At 39.0% G+C, this 20079-nt stretch overlaps 2 protein-coding genes across 2 annotated transcripts in view; both read left to right on the forward strand.

The window, feature by feature from the left end:
* Positions 1 to 8277, forward strand: part of lats2 (large tumor suppressor kinase 2) — a 35760-nt gene extending 27483 nt beyond the window's left edge. The window contains exons 7-9 of the mRNA XM_073473552.1: positions 176 to 358; positions 1435 to 1541; positions 2926 to 8277. Coding sequence (XP_073329653.1) covers positions 176 to 358; positions 1435 to 1541; positions 2926 to 3486 — 851 coding nt within the window. The 3' untranslated portion in view covers positions 3487 to 8277. The remainder of the gene's footprint in view (positions 1 to 175; positions 359 to 1434; positions 1542 to 2925) is intronic.
* A 1870-nt stretch (positions 8278 to 10147) lies between these two features.
* The window catches only part of xpo4 (exportin 4), a 61888-nt gene continuing 51956 nt past the window's right edge, over positions 10148 to 20079 (forward strand). Inside the window, exons 1-4 of the mRNA XM_073474092.1 lie at positions 10148 to 10237; positions 14839 to 14944; positions 15711 to 15852; positions 16644 to 16782. Coding sequence (XP_073330193.1) covers positions 10148 to 10237; positions 14839 to 14944; positions 15711 to 15852; positions 16644 to 16782 — 477 coding nt within the window. The remainder of the gene's footprint in view (positions 10238 to 14838; positions 14945 to 15710; positions 15853 to 16643; positions 16783 to 20079) is intronic.

The raw sequence follows: 20079 nt of genomic DNA on the forward strand, positions 1-20079 counted from the left end.
CAATACACTGTATAATCCAGTGCACTAATGAAAGTGCTATTCACAGATTCTTATTAAAACTACATCTAACTGACTTCTAATGGAGAATCAGATTTCATATAGATCTTTTAGATCTCCAGCTAATCCAGGCAGTGTGTTATGTTAAACAGCATTGTTCCCCTTCTTCTGTTTCTAGGGAGCCACGTCAGACAGGACAGTATGGAGCCCAGTGACTTCTGGGACGACGTGTCGAACTGTCGCTGTGGCGACCGTCTGATGACACTGGAGCAGCGCGCCAACCGGCAGCATCAGCGCTGCCTGGCTCATTCGCTGGTGGGAACACCGAACTACATTGCACCGGAGGTGCTGCTGCGCAAAGGTGGGTGAAAATAGGATGGGTGGCTGCTGCACAACCTATTATTTGGATATTTAACCACCACAATATAAGAGTTTAGACACTGCTGCTTTGTGTAAAGGCAGCCAATCAGGAGTCTGTTTCACACAGAGTCACTGTTTTGAATATCTCATGGTTGGAAAGAGAATACATGTAATGGCCGGCAGGGATAAAGTTTAAAGAATTTAAAGGTAATCATTATAGAAGGTTAGCATCTGTTGTGGCAGGTGACAATAACTTATTTATCAACAAAATAGTAATTTGTTTAGTCTGGGCAGGTTATTTTCTTTGAAATTTAAAGACACTTCAAGGAACTTTCTTTTTGTATTAAAATTCTAACAGCCTCTCTGTACAGACGTATGAAAAGAGTTAACTTTGTTTTGGTGCTGTACCACCAGACTACAGGGCAGCTTCTGACCTCATGCCATCCTCAGCATTCCACCATAAAAATGTTTAAAATTTGTCTGACCCAGATGAGTCAGAATCCAACCTGGTGACAGTCATTAAGAATAACTGTTCTAATTATACAAAATCTCTGTGATGGTTGTGTTTGCTCATGTCTAGTTATTTTAGAGGGGTCAACATTAAATTAAGACTGTTTCACAATCAGTTAGAAGTTCCTTTTCAGTACATATAAATGTCACAGGAAAACAAACCCGGCTAAAATGGATTTTTCTTTCATTTCAAATTGTGACAAAAGTGTCTCTGCCAAATATACGTTTTTATTTTAGGTATTAGATTTCTCTTATCCTGTAAATCAAAAACAGAATACTTAGACAACCTGTCCATAAATACTGGTACAGACACATTTTTTGTTGTGTTGAACACGGAAGAAACTGCAGCCTTGTTTTTGTCCTACAGTTGAAAAATATTGTACTGTGTATTAAAAGGGCTAAAAGTTCTACACTGTTGATCCTGGTGTAATGTTAACATCTCTAGCTAGGCTTCATTGTTTGAGTGTGTACTTCATATGCATACTAATTATACTGAATTGTGTGGTATGTTTGTCTCGAAAATGAGAGGACCTACAGATGAATCTCATACTTGTGTCTTGTGTGCAGGTTACACCCAGCTGTGTGACTGGTGGAGCGTGGGAGTGATCTTGTTTGAGATGCTGGTGGGACAGCCACCCTTCCTGGCCCCAACACCTACAGAGACTCAGATCAAGGTCAGTGAAGAAGAAAAATACCCTACACTTTGGCTTATAAATGAAATTACTGACCAATAAGTGAATGTCAGCCTAGTGTCCCTGGATCAGTTCAGTTGCAGTAGGCCAGGTCAATTAAACAGTGCAACATTGTATCTGCCGTCCTATGTCTCTCTAGGCAACTCCAAATAACAACACAGAGACAAAACTTTGAATCTGGACAGAGACAGGAGAAATACAGTGTAGTTTGTTAGAAGTTAGAATGCACTCTAAACCAATGACAGGAATTTACTTCAATTTCTCTGGGTTCATGCATAAAAGACAGATACCATTCCTCATGCGTTCAGAATGCATGAATCAGAAAAGCAAACACAAATCCAGCAGCTCAGCACAAACACCTCATCTGTCTCTGTTCTCACCAAGCAGTAAAGATCCTCTAGAAAACAAAACAAACCTTCGACTTGGAAAATAAATTAAAGTTAGCATAAATGCTTAACATACATTAATTTCTGTTTTCCATGTCATGTGTTTCTGTTTAAGACCTACTGCTATATCCATTATACAATATATACAATAGTGGATTTAAAAAATGGCCACAACTTTCTTCTTGCTACTAACCAACCCTGTTCTGTTATGTTGTTGCCATCTGCTGTGGTGGACCAGTATAGCTGACAATGGCTAATACTGTGGTCATGGAAAGATCCAATAGAGCCACTGTACTATACACTGTACACCGTGCATGCGCCCCTATTGACCAGCCACCACTGGGATAGCCAAGAAGAACAAAAACTGCTTTACTTACAGTCAGACTGAAATGAATAACCAAGAAGGGGAATGATAGTCTGACAAAGTTGTAACCTTTGTTAAAGGGTCAGTTCAGCCAACTCATTACACCAAGCACCATCCCAGTGTCCCTTGTGGCATATAGCCAACAGAATCACAAGCTGTTTTTGGAACAATGTGACCCTGAACAAGTCAAATACAAAGAGTCAAAGTTGTAGTTGACTAGAGCAATCTCACCGCAGTGTTCACTCAGTAGCTGTCCTGGAGCTTTCCAGAGTATATGAATTGCTTCCTGTTTACAACGGTGTGCGCATGCCCAGTGTGCATAAAAAAAGAATGGGATATGCATTTTCAGGTGTGTTAGTGAGAAAGGAGATTATTTCTGAAAATGGTGCTAAAACACCAGTGTTTTTAAAAACCTGTTTCCAAAAATATCAGTGTATGTGTGAACTAGGCCTCAGACAAATGCCATTTCTAAGGTCTGATTGAACTTATACTCAAGACTTATACTCTTCTTGAGTATAAATCATACAGATTGATTATTTAAGTATGATATGAGCGTCTGACATTGTAACTGTAGTAACTTCTTTTGTTGTGTGTATTTTGTCTCTCCCCTCTGCAGGTCATTAACTGGGAGAGCACCCTGCAGGTGCCTGCCCAGGTCAAACTGAGCCCAGAGGCCATCGACATCATCGGCCGTCTCTGCTGCTCCGCAGAGGAACGTCTGGGTGCTAATGGTGCAGGCGAGATCAAGGCTCACCCCTTCTTCACCCAGATGGACTTCTCCAGCAATCTGCGGCAGCAACCGGCCCCGTACCGGCCCAAGATTGCCCACCCGATGGACACATCCAACTTCGACCCTGTTGAGGAGGAGGGTGGCCCTGGGGCATGGAGCGACAGCGGGGACAGCACCCGGGCGCTGGACTTGCTCTGCTCCCCGCACGGGAAGCACCCAGAGCACGCTTTCTATGAGTTCACCTTCCGCAGATTCTTCGACGATAATGGATGTCCCTTCCGCTACCCTAAGCCACCTGAGTCCAGTGAGGTGCTGCCAGGCATCACTGGAGCCACCTGCATGGGCCCAGAAGAGGAGGACGAGCAAGAAGAAGAGGAGGAGGAGGAAGAGGATGATGACGAGGAGGAGGGAGAGCAGGGTGAGGGATGTGAGCCGGTGTACGTCTAGAGCTGCAGACTGACAGGCTCTATGTGTCTGTTACTGCGACTAATCATTCAGCTCACGACCCTCCCACTGCCACTGCTCTTCCTCTGTGTATGTGTCTGTGTGTATTTATGCATATCTGGCATGTGTGATTGTTAAGTTGCAGGAGCAGGACTGACGAACATCGCCACCTTGTGGAGTCTAAAGTCCGATCCACAGTGACTTTAAATACAAAACTCCCCTGATCCGGGACCAAGAACCAACATTCTGTGTGTGACTGACTGCATCAAGGGTGAAGCATATGTGGTTAGAAGAACTGTACAGGTTAAAGGAGAGAGTTAATATTCTCGGGAATGTAAGGATGTCTGATCGCAGACAAGATTCCTAATTTGAGGACTGCTTCTGGTTCTTCCAGCAGTTCCTTGTCCCATTCCTTCCACCCTTGGTCTTACGGACAGAGCTACTTCCTGTTTTACCCGAGCTGCTTTACACTCGAATATTGGACACGGCAATGTGAAGAGTGGAACCAGTTTACTCGTTGATCGTGGGGGTAGGGGCGGGGGTTAGGGGCTGAATATGCAACACGCCTCTTTCACAGCTGCTGCAAAATAAGCTACAAAGACACATGCATGCACATGCACACACTCACGCTCACGTATACAGCACAGGTCGTGCTCGGTTATAAAGGGTGTAAAAGGCTTCGGTCTCTGCAGGTGGAACTCATTGTCCATATTTAGGTTTCAAGGAGTTGGCTCAGACTAGATGGGCGAACAAATTAGGGCTGCGACTAACAATTATTATCATTGTCGATTAATCTTTTGATTAATTGTTCAGTTGTTTGGTCTTTAAAATGTGAAAATGGTGAAAAATGTGTTTCCCAAAGTCCAAGACGACGTCCTCAAATGTCTTGTTTTGTCCACAACCCAAAGATTTTCAGTTTACTGTCAAAGAGGAGGAAAGAAACCAGAAAATATTCACATCTAAGGAGCTGGAATCAGAATTTTGCCTTTTTTTTTCTTTAAAAAAACTCAGTTCAATTAATCCATTGTCAAAACAGTTGGAGATTCATTTAATAGTTGACAACTAATTGATTAATTGTTGCATCTTTTGAACAAATTCTCCCGGTTTCCGACTGACACGCATTCACCCATAGACAAATATTTTGTAGAAATCTTGGGTGTAAGAAAAATGCGTAATTTGACAGAATTCAGCTTTCAACTTTTCTAGATTTCTATGTCTCCAGTTTATATTTCGGCCTTTGTAGCAGATCAAATATCAGAAAATTAGATTCAGATCAACCAGACAAAGTATTTTTGGTTGCACCATCTGTCTTACATATCAACAGCTGCTACATTTTGTGCCAACATGGAGCCAGTCCCTTCTTCCCTCAGAGGTTGCTGTTACAGATACCTTGTGTTCATGGAATACTTCCTCTACCCTTACTGATCATTTCAAAGGTCACCTCCAAAAGATCCTTAACCTACTGTACATAGGCACAAAGAGTGTATATAGGGTTTGGATTGGGCTCTAAAAATCAGGTCCAATTGTGTTTTAGACTGATCCAAGACTGAACCACTGTAGCATTCATTGAGCCCAAGCCTTATTAAAACCAGATATTCACTGATGGCCTGACATGCAGTGAATTTCTGCTCAAAAATGACGGGACGAGTTGAATCAGATGAAAAATGTTCCTGCCATGAAATGATACTTTTTGTTTACGGGGGACAGGTTGCTTTTGTTAGCAAAACACATAGTTTATGTTAAGTAAAAGAACAGATGTATAGAATAAAACCAAACCTGATTTAAGAAAATTCAGATAAAATCAGACACGGGGCGTGAACCTGTCGGGTCTGATGAGGCTTTGTTGGTTTCTGACTGAGAATCAAAGCTCTAACACACACACACACACACACACACACACACACACACACACACACACACACACACACACACACACACACACACTCACACTCTCACAAAGATGCACATTTTACAGCTATTTTGCAAAGATGAGTCCCACAGTTGCATTGTAACTTAACCAGCCTCCTCTGTCTTCTGGAGGCAGTCATGAAAACACAAAGCAACATGTTCTTACAACAGCAAACATGTGATAGTATGACTATGTGCAATACAAAAAATACATTATATTTAGTTTTCTAAACACTTAATATCCTTTTGAACGTTTAGTACTGTAATGTACAAATATATTGGTTTATATATATTTTCTCTTTTCAGTTACAACATGCTGCTTAATATTGTGGTTAATATTATTTACATTATTATTATAATTGTTCTTACATGTGTACCTGTTTTCTTTTGTTGTGGCTTAAAGAAGTGTTGGCTTCAGTGCCAAGTGTGCTTGGGTTTTGAAAGTAACGAGCCATGTGCCTTTCTAATTGAATGTTGGAGCACGCGTCGGAGGAAACAACGGTGACGATCAGTGTTTGCAGAACATCGATGGTAGACTCTTCACCTCCTGCAGCCAGGCTGGTCCTGACTGCAGGAGAGGAGGGTGTAAAGGATTCTGGTTCAGGAAGAGATGGAACAGAGTAGATAAAAGTTAGAGGAGGAGTGAGGAGTGAGGCAGGTTGGATTCAGGAAATGTAATTTGAAAAAAAAAGAATGAATAGCTTTCTCTATTTTACAAAACAACTTCAACAAAGAGTTAGTGTTTGGTACATTTTCTTTATTTATCCGACATGACCACAAGTTTAAGTGTTGATTAACTCTGTCTTTTTACTACAGACCTGTGCCATGTTCTGCTGCCCAGCAGACGACACTATCGTCCAGTACCTTCTTGCTTATTGACAATCAGTAAACGGTAACTGCTCTCTGTGTCAAACCAAACTGTTTGGTCAATTCAGACCAAACTCTTCCAACAGTATTCAGAATTTGACTTAATGACTAGGAATGCTAAAGGAGTCTGACCTTTTAAGTGATTCTCTGATGCAGAATGATGGAAAATGTGTGGATCAGACTTGTTACAAGAGCTTTTTTTTTTTTTTTTTACTTTGCTTGACAATGTATTGAAAGTTTGTTTTTTCTGTAAATGTGCCTTGTGTTCTAAAGTGAGCATCTTAAAAGATTGCCTTCTTATTATCATCTCTTTCACAGACCTCTTTTACCTGTTGTTATTCTTCCGATTTGGGGAAGTTGACTGAGCGCTCTCTGTTTCACACACTGGCTTTGTTTACATGCACCAACAAAAATTGTCTTTTTCTCGTCAGCAACATATGGTAAATAGACTTAGATGAGGCAGAAGTTGAGGGAAAGTCTGCACAATAAATTACAACTCCTGACATCAAAGACTGATGAGATGTATAACCTGAAGGTGTTTTCTCTTAAAGGGGTGATTTGTAAGATATGAGCAGAATTTGTTAAAAAAATAAACTAACATTAACAACAGATTGCGAAGAAACAGAAACAACAACATAACAGTGTTGATGTTATGTTAAAGACGTTTAGTACGTCTATCTATGAGTTGCAGAAATGTCTACAGAGGTCCAGGCAAACTCCAGTCAGCTAATAGGGCACTAGCTCCATGGCTAACTGAGTTGAGCAGCTAAAGGCGGTTAGTCCCCAGGGTTAGGGTTAGACCCTACAAAGATGCCTGAGATAGCTACAGCAGAGTATAGTGAGCAGCAGTTGTCAGTTACTCTGGTGATATGCTGCCCCCTATATTTCTGGAGCAACCTTCGCACTCTTGCCGTATTTTACACACCAACCTTTAAAGTCACGCGAAAATACTAATCAGATGTCATTTTCTATAACTCAGTGTATTTGTGGTTGCAACATATCGTTTTAGGAAAGGGAAACAGGGTTTTCACCGCTGTACAGTGCTGAAACTCAGGTCATGTTAAATTCATAAAGCTGCTCTTTTTTCATTTTTGAGGTGGATTGTTTAAATTTTAATTTACATTTTTTTATTTCATATAAATTATATTCAGACTGACAGATTTGTTGCATGGATACACAAAAAAGCTAACGTGATCATGATGTGAAAGAGCCTATTTTTGCTCTTTGTCATGTGCTTAATGGTGGATTTAACTGGACTAAAGTCAGTATCCTGCATGTAAACAGAGCCAGTGCTGCCTGTGAGCTGCCCACTGTCTTTTACAAAGCAGCACCACTGGAAGACAAATGGATAAAGTGCCTTGCTCAAGGGCTCTGTCATTAAGATAAAGGCTGGCAGGTGCTGCTCTCTCACTCTTCCCCATTCAGTTTTTCCTCAGCTGGTCCAGACGTCAGACCAGACGTCCTTCCATATCTCTAAACCTCTGTTTGGCTGCGTTGCCAATCCACATCGACCAGGACTGACCGCTTCATGAAAAATAGCTTTATATGGAGAGCCGCAGCTCTCTGCAGAGTGTGTGAGTTCCACAAAGTGTGTGAGGTGTTTCCTGGATGTGTTTTTTGCTTTTGGTTTCTAAGGTTAGAGAGTGACGACTGACAATCTTTAACTGACTTGATATGCTTCGATCTGATTTCTTCACGAGACTTACTTGTGTATCCTTTTAATTTTGTATTTCTACTCTGAGGAGCCTCTTTTTGTCTTTGATGCTCCTTAATGTATGATGCAATTCTGTTACTCTTGAATTTATATTTATACAGATATACATATTTTTTGTATCTTTTTCCCCTTTTTTTTCAATTTCCCTTGTGCTAATGTTCAAACATCCATGTCTACGCAGTATTATAGATGATGTAATGTGGACAGCTATCTCTTTTTTTACATTTATGTATGAACTGAGAATTTGTAAAAATGCTTTCACAGTCCTTGTGTGTAAAATGTATGTATAAATTAAATTAACCAACTTGGACTTGTGCATTATTTTTGTTCATTAATGTGTGAACGGAATGTGATTGATTAACTTGATAATCATTTTTAACTCTTATTTTTTGTTTTATTTTTCTTATTCATAGCTCGAGTGTTAGATAGCGTACATATCAAATTTGATTTTTTTTTATTGAATTACATTTCTGTTGGCTTTAATCTCTACAAAGTAAATCCATCTGAATTCAGTTTACTTATCCTTTTATTTAAGAAAAGATTTCTGCCCTTTAATAGAGTGCAATGATAGAAGTTAGGGAGTGATAGTTAAGGGAGATAAATAATTACTTATAATAGACTAATACATTTTGCTTTTCTTGATGGAAACATGCAAAGTCAAAGTTGGTAAATCTTGAATTTTTTATTTCTTAAAAAAAATCATGAAGTGAAAAGAAGACTTGAAGCTGCACAGTTTAAAAATTGGGTGCTCAATTTGACTGAAGAGTACGGAAACTAAAAAGTGGGGCTACAGATTATTGTGAATTTAAATCTTATTCTATTTTTGACATTTGATACAAGTTAATTTACTATACTTTATATCACTAAGGCTGACATACATTCAGTGGTTGTTCTTTTAAATAAGTAAGAATAGCAAAACCACAACATAAAGCTACTTAAGGGGACACTATGCAGTTTTGGAAAATATTTAACTTTAAAAGTTTTATTTAGTTTGTTTAGGCATGAAATCGATCAATGAAGATTATGTATCTTCTGATTAAAATATTATATATGATATTGTATTAGTAATATTATAACATGCATTAACATGAAAGCAACATTATAATGTAGTTGATCAAGACTATAAAATTGGTATATACAAATGTGTACTTATTTGTTTACATGATATTTCTATCAACTCTTGTATGCAAAGGCATAATCTGCAAAGTATAGCTATGAATTAAATGTGAAGTAAAAAAACTGCTGAAGCATAAAGTAGCAAATATCAAAAGGAAATATTTATTGTTACATAAACTGCAAGCTATCTTACATGCTGCTTCTTACATACAGTTTTTGGTCTTGAGCTATAATTAAATCTTTCTGGGACAATATTTCAGCAGAAATGAACAATAAATGCTTATCCATCCCTTTTTCTTCTACTTTTGGGGGACATTTGGTTCTCTGCAAGGAGATGTGTAATATTTGAATGGGTTGAGTGGGAGACTCTTACAGTTGACATGTGGTACAATTAAATAATTAGGATTTAACCCCTAGAAAGGGTCCTGGCAGTCCTGAAAGGCAGTGAAAGGGAATTTAGTCAAATATAGAATCATTTCTTTAATCATGTCCCACAGGCTGTCATGGAAATATCTTGATTTTCTGCCAAATCTTTTATTATATGGTCACAATTTATTGTTATAAAATAAATGTTATCTGGGTTGATGGGATTGGGATGGAGGGGAGGCGCTGTCAGTGTACTTTTGTTTGTCTTTTATGTATGATGTAAGTGGGTTCACTTTAAAATAACAATAAAGCACACTATGAGACCAAAGGAAATATAAGTACAATAACTTAAAATTAGACAGTGAAGTACTTTGATGCTTTCCTCTATTGCTCTGTATATTATTATTATTATTGATATGACTAGGCTACATTTGATAATATTATTTTCATTAAATGCTTGATACAAAAAGTTTGCACAATTAACTTTTATTTTAACTCAACTGATTATACAGCCTGTGCTGGATCTAATGCTTTAATGTGATATTTGGATATTTATCTAGGACATAAAAATCCTGACTTGACCCGTGTGTAAATATGTGTTTGCCTGGATTACATAACCCGCTGGCTGCACGCTGAGGTTGTCGGGTTGAACCCTGCCGGGTACCAGCGCTGTAATCCCACAATGCAGAGCGCATGGCGCGTCATTGGAGAGGGACGATGATGGCGGCGGTCGGTGCACCAGAAGTGATCACACAGCTGGAAAGCGCTGCCAAAGTTTTAATGGTGAGAAATTCCACGTTGTTTTGTAGCCATGAGGAGGGCGACACGTATCTGTTAACTTTGTGTCGGGTGGAGTTTGGTGGTTGGAGACTCCCGCGGTTGTTTGCTTCTTCCCGGTTTTTGTTGATAATGTGTTCAGTTTTCACCGGAGGAGCGCTGTGAGAGCGATGCGTGGCGCCTTGCCTTACCTTACCTTACCCTGGCTGTCTCCATCCCGTCAAAATCCGCTCATCGTCGATAACATTCCCCCTGTCTTCATTTCCGTCCTTCCTCTCATGAGCCACCGCCACCACCCTCGTATATAACCCCGGGTCTGGACTCTTTCCAGCGCGGCTCAGTTGTCCAGAAACTTCAGCGGCTCGTGTCGCGGTGCCCTCAGCCGTTAACGTTGCATCAAGTTGTACTGCCCTCAGCGGGGCAGCTGGAGCATCTCCGGGCTGTATGTTTCTCCTGTGACCGCTGTTGAGCCGCTCGGTTTGTAGCTTTAGCTTCTCCTGCACCTCCTAAAATACTCATTTACAGCCAGTGTTTACCTCTTTGCCCTCTCTCAGCACCCCCCAGCCTGCTCTGGTATAAAACAGAGGGAAAACACACAAGCTAGGAGCAAGTGGCTAACCATGTGCATGTCAGCAGGCTGTGTTAGAAACATCAGCTAGCTACAGCCTGTTCCTGCTCTCTGCCATTTTGCTTCCCCTTGTTATGGTTTATAAACTGGACGTAATGGACTCTGTTGTCCTGTTCAACTATGATACTAAGGTATTAGTCTCTTCATGTGAACACCACAACAGCCATACAACTGTTCACCCTCACATTTACTCAGCAGGTGTCTCCTGCATGGATGTTAACTGTGTCTGGCACTGTGGGTGTTAATGTGTACAGTTACTGTGTCAGACTGACCATGGCTGTAACAAGAAGCTGCATCATGTGTTAACATTCAGTAATGACTAAGTATAAAACACATTCATGCAGCTGTCGGTCTGACATTATGTCTGTTTCAGGTAGATTTTTATTACATTGTAAAGAACAGCTTGCTTTGACAGACAGCCACTTGAGAAAACTTCAACTCTGTTGTTTCCTTCTGAATGTCAGCTCAGATTGTACTCATTCACACCCTGTACTAACTCTTTCCCTTTTTTAGATTATTTTATAGTAGGGCTCAACCAATATAGCTTTTTCAGTGCTGATTTGATTATTAGTAAGTAATTATTAGTAGCAGTTCCAGATTATTCAGTGTTTATAAGCAGTTAATTGTGAAGTGTTATCAGCAATCTGACAGAAAACTCACCGGCTCCAATAATTAGAAAAATGCTGAATATCTGTCCTGATAATCAGCCAGGCCGATAATGGGTCTACCCTTATTTTCTCGCCTTTTTGCCTCTATTGGACAGTTTATAGTGAAGTGACGGATATGAAAATAAGTGTAGTGACCAAGATTACTTTAATCCCAGCTGGAATCGAACAGCGGTACATGGCATGTGTGACTCAGTCACAACCGCGCTACAGAAAGTTGAATTTCAGTCAATACATTTAAAGAGAACCTTCTTTTATCGCTCTCCTGCTGTATTCAGTCAGTCAATCTATTGTAACATTTTCAATACAATTTTGTGAATCAGTACATGCCTAAAACCCTAACCCTAACCCTGCCACGACAGCTCACCATGCATTTTCTTTTCAGACTAAAAGCCTTAAGATGCCGTAACAGCTGTTCATTATTTGATATTGTAAAAATATCACATATGAAAGCAAATATCTGCCAGCCACCAGCCAAATGCAGGTCAAATATGTGACTTGCTGGTAGATTTGCTTCTCTCACCAGCTGAAAAAGAAGGGTGATCGATTGATTGACTGGTATTATTTGAACATTAGGGTAGCCATTTGGCCAGTGGACAAAAAAGTCTGCACCTTTTTTGTACTCGCCTATATGTGATTTCCATACAAGTTGTGAGCCCTTTTTTTTTTTTTTTAATGTATGGCTCATTAGCCCAGCCTTTATTCTAGCTCGTCCAGTTATGGGGGCTGCATGGTGCAGTGAAAAAAAAAAAAAGGGTATTGCAATCATTGTGACAAATATTACAATATGATTAATCACAACTTTCACTGAAAAAAAAACTATTAAAATCTTGATGTGACATTTGTTGTGTATGTACAATCTGGAGAACAAAATTTGTAACCATGGCAACTCTACAGCACTACAGTACTTCTTTATGATGCTGTTTGTCACACATTTTAACTTTATCATAAAAATAGCTGCTTCTTGCATTTTGAATTGCATTTGGCAAAATTGCAATTTCAACAATATTTCGATTAATTTTGCAGCCCTGGCTGTTATTAATTCAAAGTAAGATACAGTCAATACCTTTCTTTGTAACAGGATAGGGGAATTATCGTTTCCTTTATCCATCAGTATCTTTTCTTTATTAGAATGAGAGGATTTTAGAGCAGTAGGACTAGAACCTGGTTGTAGCTTCCCTGCGTCAGTGCAGTGTAGAATGAAACAAACAAACAACAACAACCAAAAGATTCCAGTGGTTTCCCAGACTGGCTTGGAACATTTTGTAAAATATGTTTTGGTTAACTCTGTTGTGAGTAAAATGACCTGTTTGGTTATGAAAATGTGCACTGTGTCCTTACTGTGTAGGTTAAATATACGATTCTACAAGTTAATACTGTCAACACTATTGGATATGCTAGTGTCAGTAATTACATACATTCAATTCATTCATTTGGAATAAAACTCAGTGATATCAGTGCCAAACATCAGAATGGGATGTAGTAATAAACAGCAGTGGATCATTACATAGAATAAAACGATTTAACTTTTCTATGTCAACCCACAATGAACTCCAAAGGGACTGATGTTTGCACATTGGATCGATACGGTTGCCCTTTAGAGGTGATGTATTAATTGATTTTATTTTTTTGGGCCACTTTGAGGCAGCGCAACATTGACATACTCTCACCATGTGAAATAGGGCTGTCACGACATCAGATCTTCACTACATGATTGTCCTGGCCAATTAACGATAACAATACTATTGTAACATATATAGATTTTTTTTTTTTTTTAAATGCTGGCAACCAAATCTGTCTTTATCATGGTTTACTGTGTTTTATCTGTTTTTTAGTGAATAAAATACCCTCAAAATTGTAGGGAGGTGGAGAGAGAGAGGTGGAGACTGTTGAAAATGAATGTACAAAAAGAAAAGTTACTATCAACTACACTAGTATTTAGTATTTTTTAATATCACGTTTATTGTGAATATTGTGATATTGCAACAACTTAAATATAAAAAGTTGTCATCAAGGTAAATATTCTGTGTTGTGTGTCTGCCATCTCATCACAGTATATAATGTGACTTGAAGTGTGTGTATGTGTCTGTGTTCGATAAAAGGGTCTTTCTTTCTGTGCTGCCTTCAGCCGCAGAGCTGCTTTTACTGCAATTAGGCCTGGAATGTGACTTTCTTGCAGAGCTGTATCATGGCGACACTCCTCAATAAAAGTGTGTGTGTGTGTGTGTGTGTGTGTGTGTGTGTGTGTGTGTGTGTACATGTTGTGCTTTCTCACTTGTACTCAGTGTATTTTAAGCTGTAATGCCTTTATTGTTGTTGTTCAGGCGGGTTTACTTAGATGTTGTTGCTATTTCTGATGTAAATACGAGTACAATATTAATATCGGGGTGTTTGACAATTACAGTCCTCGTATAGTACTCATTTTATAGTGAGCTCTGACTATGTACTGTACTCTCATACTATACAGTTTCTAATCTTAGCAAACCACTTACAGTGCCTCCTCTCCTGAGGGCAAAGCTGTCCAGCTGCAAGGTTGGCTGTCAGTTAGCCAACCAGAGCGCATATTTTAGCAGTGTTTAACGCAGCAGCAATTTCAATATGAAGGATATCCTCTGAATTTCTTGATTTCACAAAATTAGGTGTAAAAATGGAGCAGTGATATTGAGCAGTGTTGGTGACGCCTAAGAGAGAGAGAGAGATATATATATATATATGTATATGTATATATGTATGTGTATGTATATGTATGTATATATGTGCGTATATATGTGTGTGTATATATATGTATATATGTATATATATGTATATGTATATGTGTTGTCTTAAAATATGACTGCTCGTAGAAAGTCTTTTAACCTTTTTCATATTTTAAGGCATGTTGTTGTTAGTCCATGAGATTATGTAGCTAACTCACAATTTTGGAGAAATCTCCAACACGATCAAGAAGACACAAAACTAATTTAATCCTTCTTTTCTTCTGTAGTTGATGTTGGCAGTAAAATCTATAAATTTATGTCACATATGTAGAGTGTTTACACTATACACGTGCACATTTTAAAGCATATAATAATAACCATGCTTCTATCAGGGTCTGTAGCACGGTGCGAACACGTTTTGCCACCAGACATTTCCATCTCTCATTGACTTTAGCATATTCCACCAAACAGCATCTTTAAAATCACAAATATAAACTTGAATTAGCTGTCCTTTAGAAATGTGGGAACTCAATTTTACTATAATTTGTATAGTAGAAGAACTAACCACGAACTAAGCCTTGTCTATCTATGCTAATTGTTTGTGTGTGTTTTTCACAGGCACCGCCGTCCATGGTCAGCACAGAACAGAGGCAGCATGCTGAACACATATTCCTCTCCTTCAGGAAATCCAAATCCCCTTTTGCCATCTGCAAGCACATCTTAGGTAACTCTTGACTTTATCATATAGCCTGCGCAGCTTATTTTAACTTACATGGTTCTATTAGAGGTTGGTGATTTGGCCTAAAAATAATATTAAGATCTGTTAATCACAATCCATAATTTAATTTGTCATCTTTTTTTGTCAATATTGAAATGCCCTGAAGACTATAGACACACTTTAAATAGCCTATGAATTTCTCCAACACAATGATAGTTCTTTTTTTTGGCACAAGCTCCTCATGTGCCATGTCTGTATCTTCAATTCACGCTGCGTTGTTTACAATTCCTCAATGAGGTTATGCGAAGTTTGGAAACCGAAGTAAGAGGACATTAAATATCATGATCTGGAGCTGATCCCAGCTGGTTCTGGCGTGAGATGGGCACACCCTGGACAGGTTGCCAGTCAGTCACAGGGCTTACAGAAACACAGACAACCATTCATGCTGACACCCACACCTGCGGGCAATCTGGGATTGGATCAGTTTAAACAGTAAACAGCACTTTTGTTTCAATGACTAGTTGGTAAAGAATGCAGGTTACTGGAGAAGTGGGGTTACTGCCAAGCACGTAAAATCCTTCATTGTGCCATTACATTGTAACTGCATTGCATAATATATACATTTACAGTTGTGTGCAGGCAAAATGTACTGGCTCACAAAGAAACCAGCATTGTATTGCATGTATTTTAAACCATGACTTCTCTTTTTTCCCACTTTATCTTTCTTCCTCCTTATATCTCTCTTCTCTCACCTCCATTCTTCCCTCTCCAGAGACCAGTAAGGTGGACTATGTGCTGTTCCAGGCAGCCACAGCCGTCATGGAGGCGGTGGTGCGGGAGTGGATCCTGCTGGAAAAGACCAGCATTGAGTCGCTGCGGGCATTTCTCCTCACCTACGTCTTACAGAGACCCAAGTAAGAAAGAAGGAAAGAGGCATAATTAAACCTGTGTGTTTCTTCTCAAGGTATTGGTGAGTGGTAGGATTCACAAGAACATTGATTGACCTCACCTCCTGTTACATAAATTATGGTCTTTTTGATGAACCAAATAATACAAAATATAAAATATATAAACCCACCATGTACTGTAAACAGTAGTTAATTTATCTGGTTGATTATTTGTGCAAGTAAAGTTGATGCCATTTGAGATTGTTTCTCTTACAGGATTACTGAAATGATCTGTAGTCATTTTCTTAAATTGAATAGCATTTTCTTTTTACACAATTTGATCTAATAACGCAAGGTTTTATATGTAAAATAAGTCGGACAGTGGAATCAGATACGTTGAATGTCTTGGTTGATGTTAGAAATCTGTTGTTTCTTCATTCCTGTGTCCACTGGTATAAACAGAGAAGATGAGCACACATTAATTTGATGTGTATAAGTTACAGAAACTGGAATCCACCAAAGTCTCTGACCTGCTGCAGTGGCAGGTTACCAAAACCATGTTGTACAAACAAGCTCGAAGGATGCCTGTTTGCTTTTGTTTGATTAGACAGTGTTTTTTTAAAAAAGGACACAAAAATGCAATAAAGTTAGCCTTTTCAAGTGATGCAGGCCAAACAAAATAAGCTGCAGCCATGATTGCAACCTCAGACACTTCTATTTCACTTTTGTGTATCTTGCTGTTGTCGGTCCCTGCTGATCAGTTAACCTCATGTCTGTTCTACTTTCTGTAAGTTTCTCTGGATCTCTGTTTCCTCCAGCCTGCAGAAGTATGTCCGTGAGCAGATTCTGTTGGCTGTGGCGGTCATCGTGAAGAGGGGCTCTCTAGACAAAAGTGTCAACTGTAAAAGCATCTTTCATGAGGTCGGACAGCTCATCAGCAGTGGGAACCCCACCGTGGTGAGAATGGCCTGCAGATGTATCTATACATTATGTATATGTTATGTATTTTAATCCATGAATCCCAGTCACAATCATAATTGATCATTGTTCATGTATTTCATCACCAATTGCACCAATCTAGAAATGCAAGTAATGCAAAACTAAAATGAGCTTTTAACCAGATGGTTTTTTGTTTTTCTCGTGCATGACACATTAAGCGTCCTATTTTAAACGATTGATAGCGCTCGGTCTAAAGCACATGGTGCAAATGTGTTTCAGGTGTGTCCTGGTCAATTTTGCTAATTAAACGACGGATAATCTGATATTACAGGATACAATACACTGAGGGACAGGTATGTGGTCCTCCACTGCTGGACCCTCTGCTGTCTCACAATCATCAACAACTCCATTTGACTGCATATGAGCAGCAGAAACCATATGTGTATCTCTACATTAACATGCGCATTTGCACATGAGGAACAGCTGATAAACTTAATTATTTAAAACTCCTGACTCGCCCGCAGGGTCGGTTAGTATTTCATGTTAATTTGTGTCCAGAGGTCACACACACAGTCCAGATTCAGACAGTAAAATAGTTTGCTGTGAAGCAGCTGTCCTGAGATCCTGTCTAAAATATTTATTTCAGAAGCTAAAAGTTTGAATCTGTTTCCTCTGGAGAGTTTCCTCTTCAGCTTTTAGTTTGGCTGATTAAATGTGTCACGACATTTGTTACAGTGACATTATTGTGTTCATGGAAATGTTGAAATTAATTGAATGCAGCCTCTCTGATCACAAAATCAGAGTGTACACATGTTGTGAACCCGCCTGTGTAGGTGCATCTTACTGTCTGAAAAATGCGCCCTTTAAAACGCAGCAAACAGACTGCACCTTTGACATAGGACTAGGTTTTTGTTGGTCTTTGGTGCTTTCGCTTTCTGCTGCCTCAATATATCTGCAATCAGTGTGCCTGACCACACCTCACTTTAGGACCAACACGCCCAGAGCGCACAGGTGGCCGCAAGCACATTTGCTATTTGCACAACATGGGTGCTGGGCGTGAAAATGACAACTGCGTCGGTCCGACACTTGCTCTGTGCTGTGTGCCACTTTGCGCCAGGCACAAGATCGATAGAAAGCTCAGCCCTTTTGTCTAGATGCATGTTAAATTAAAAAGAAAAGATAACTTTATCCTTATGGTTCAGAGAATAGACAGTTTATTCTGTTTTAACTGCAGACTCACATGAAGACAGATAATTGATTGAATGTATCCTTAGTAGCTATCACCAGAACAGCTTTTGCAGCTTTTTTTTTTTACATTATTTTGGTAAATAGGTATGTGTTGGTGACTTTTAGGCCACTTTCCAGAAAATGACTTGAGATGTAAAAAATATTAAGAAGTGAATACAATTTTCCATCTTTTTTTTAAAGACTTTCCTTAAAAAAAACTATGCTAGATCTCAGAAAAAATTTAAGGACTTAGCCATACAAACTACAGGAGCACATCATTTGGAGGTAGAAATGGTAGAACTGAAAAATAAATATTGTTCATAAAATTTGTGCCGCTGTGTTAGACGTAATATTTGTAAGTTTACATTAAAATAGGTGGAGTGTGGTTAAATCATTAACTGAGTTTTGACAGTTTAATGGTATTAGTGGTATAACTTTTTTGTGACTCGCAGTAAACTGTGTCTTACATCCAAACCAAAGATGGTCGATATATGTTCTAATTTTCTCAGTAATCAGTTCTGTTCTACTCGTACTGAAGACATAAACAGACTTAAAACAGTCACCCAAGATCCAGTTGCAGATGAATAGTAGAACTTGTGCTGTGTTTTTCAGACACGTGTAAAGCACGAGATAAAACTGGGTTTAAGCTTTGATATTTATTGTATTTTTGACTTAATGAACCACATTTATGTCCTGGTTACAAACTTCCTGCGTGGAAATCTGGCTCAGATGACCTTCTGGAAAAAAGATTAAGTCAAGTTGCAAAACTGAAGATGGAATATTTAAGATGTGCTGTGTATGACTCAGGAAACATTTAAGAAGCAAAATATTTGTAAAAATTGGCTTGACTTTTTCTCAGTGCTCCTCTGTATTATGAAACAAACTGGAACTCTCCTCTTAATCCAGTAGGTGGCACTATGTCTGTAGTTTCCCAAACCAAACCCTGAACCACAAAGGGGCAACTATGTACCATGGAGGGCTAAAAGCACTAGTTAAATCTAAATCACAGACTACAGCAGGTTTATTTCACTGATAAGGGTCCACAGAACCAGACAAGAGGAAGTGTTCAGTGGAGTCACCTCATGTCCTGTTTGGGCTGAAATCCTGCACCTATAGCTTTCATAAAGGACAATCATCCCTCAGTCTTCAGAATCATGACCACACGCCAAAGTCCTTTTACAGTTGGAAACTACATGACACATTTCCTGTAAAAATACTATGCATTCATGTTTTAAAAAATGTCTTAAAATTCATCAGTTAACATGAGTGAGTTAGCTGGTTTAGAGGGACGTTGACCTTTAATCTTCTCAGGAGATAAACTTGAGAATGGGCTGTAGTAAGCCAAGAAGACTGATTCTGTCCGATGTACCAGTGTAATTAATTGTTTGAGTCATTTATCAAGCAAAAAAAATACCAAACTCATTATCAACTTTTATGCTTTAGGAACAACTGTGTTGTTGAATCAACTGTCTATTTTTGTGAGAATTAATTTTATGATCATTTATCATTTGATAACCCATGATGTGTACACCGTCATACCACGGATCACTTATCCAGCCATCAATCTACCCATAGGTCCTAAGAGTCGTAATTTTTCCAAATAGTAGTGCACCAGAACAGAAATATATATGCTGTGTCTATATTTCACACTACATACCAACAATATGAAGTACACAGTATACTCTATTACACTTTTGCGGTTAATGTTCAAAGAGGCTTAATATACTTTACTGTTTTACACAGTAAACAATGCTTCATGAGACAGAAACCAGTTTCACTGTGACTTTAGAACGTCAGTACCATGTAATCTTCACAAAAGAGAACAGAATGTTGTTGTAAAGATTTCATACTTATTTTGTTTTCTAACATCTTCACTGAGCTGTCTCACCACTAACCACAACTTGCTATAATGGTTTGCAGCTGTGAGCAGCTGCTCAATTCCCTTGTGCATTGCATTGTACATCAACCTCAAAAATCAAGCTGCACACTCTTTGTTTCAGTTTACTTAATTTTGTTGTTTTTCCAGTGTATCACTGACACATTCAGAACACTCTTGGATTAAGTATGTAGTATTTAATTGGGACAGCG

Source organism: Pagrus major, chromosome 9 (genome assembly GCF_040436345.1).
Source record: "Pagrus major chromosome 9, Pma_NU_1.0".
NCBI lineage: Eukaryota > Metazoa > Chordata > Actinopteri > Spariformes > Sparidae > Pagrus > Pagrus major.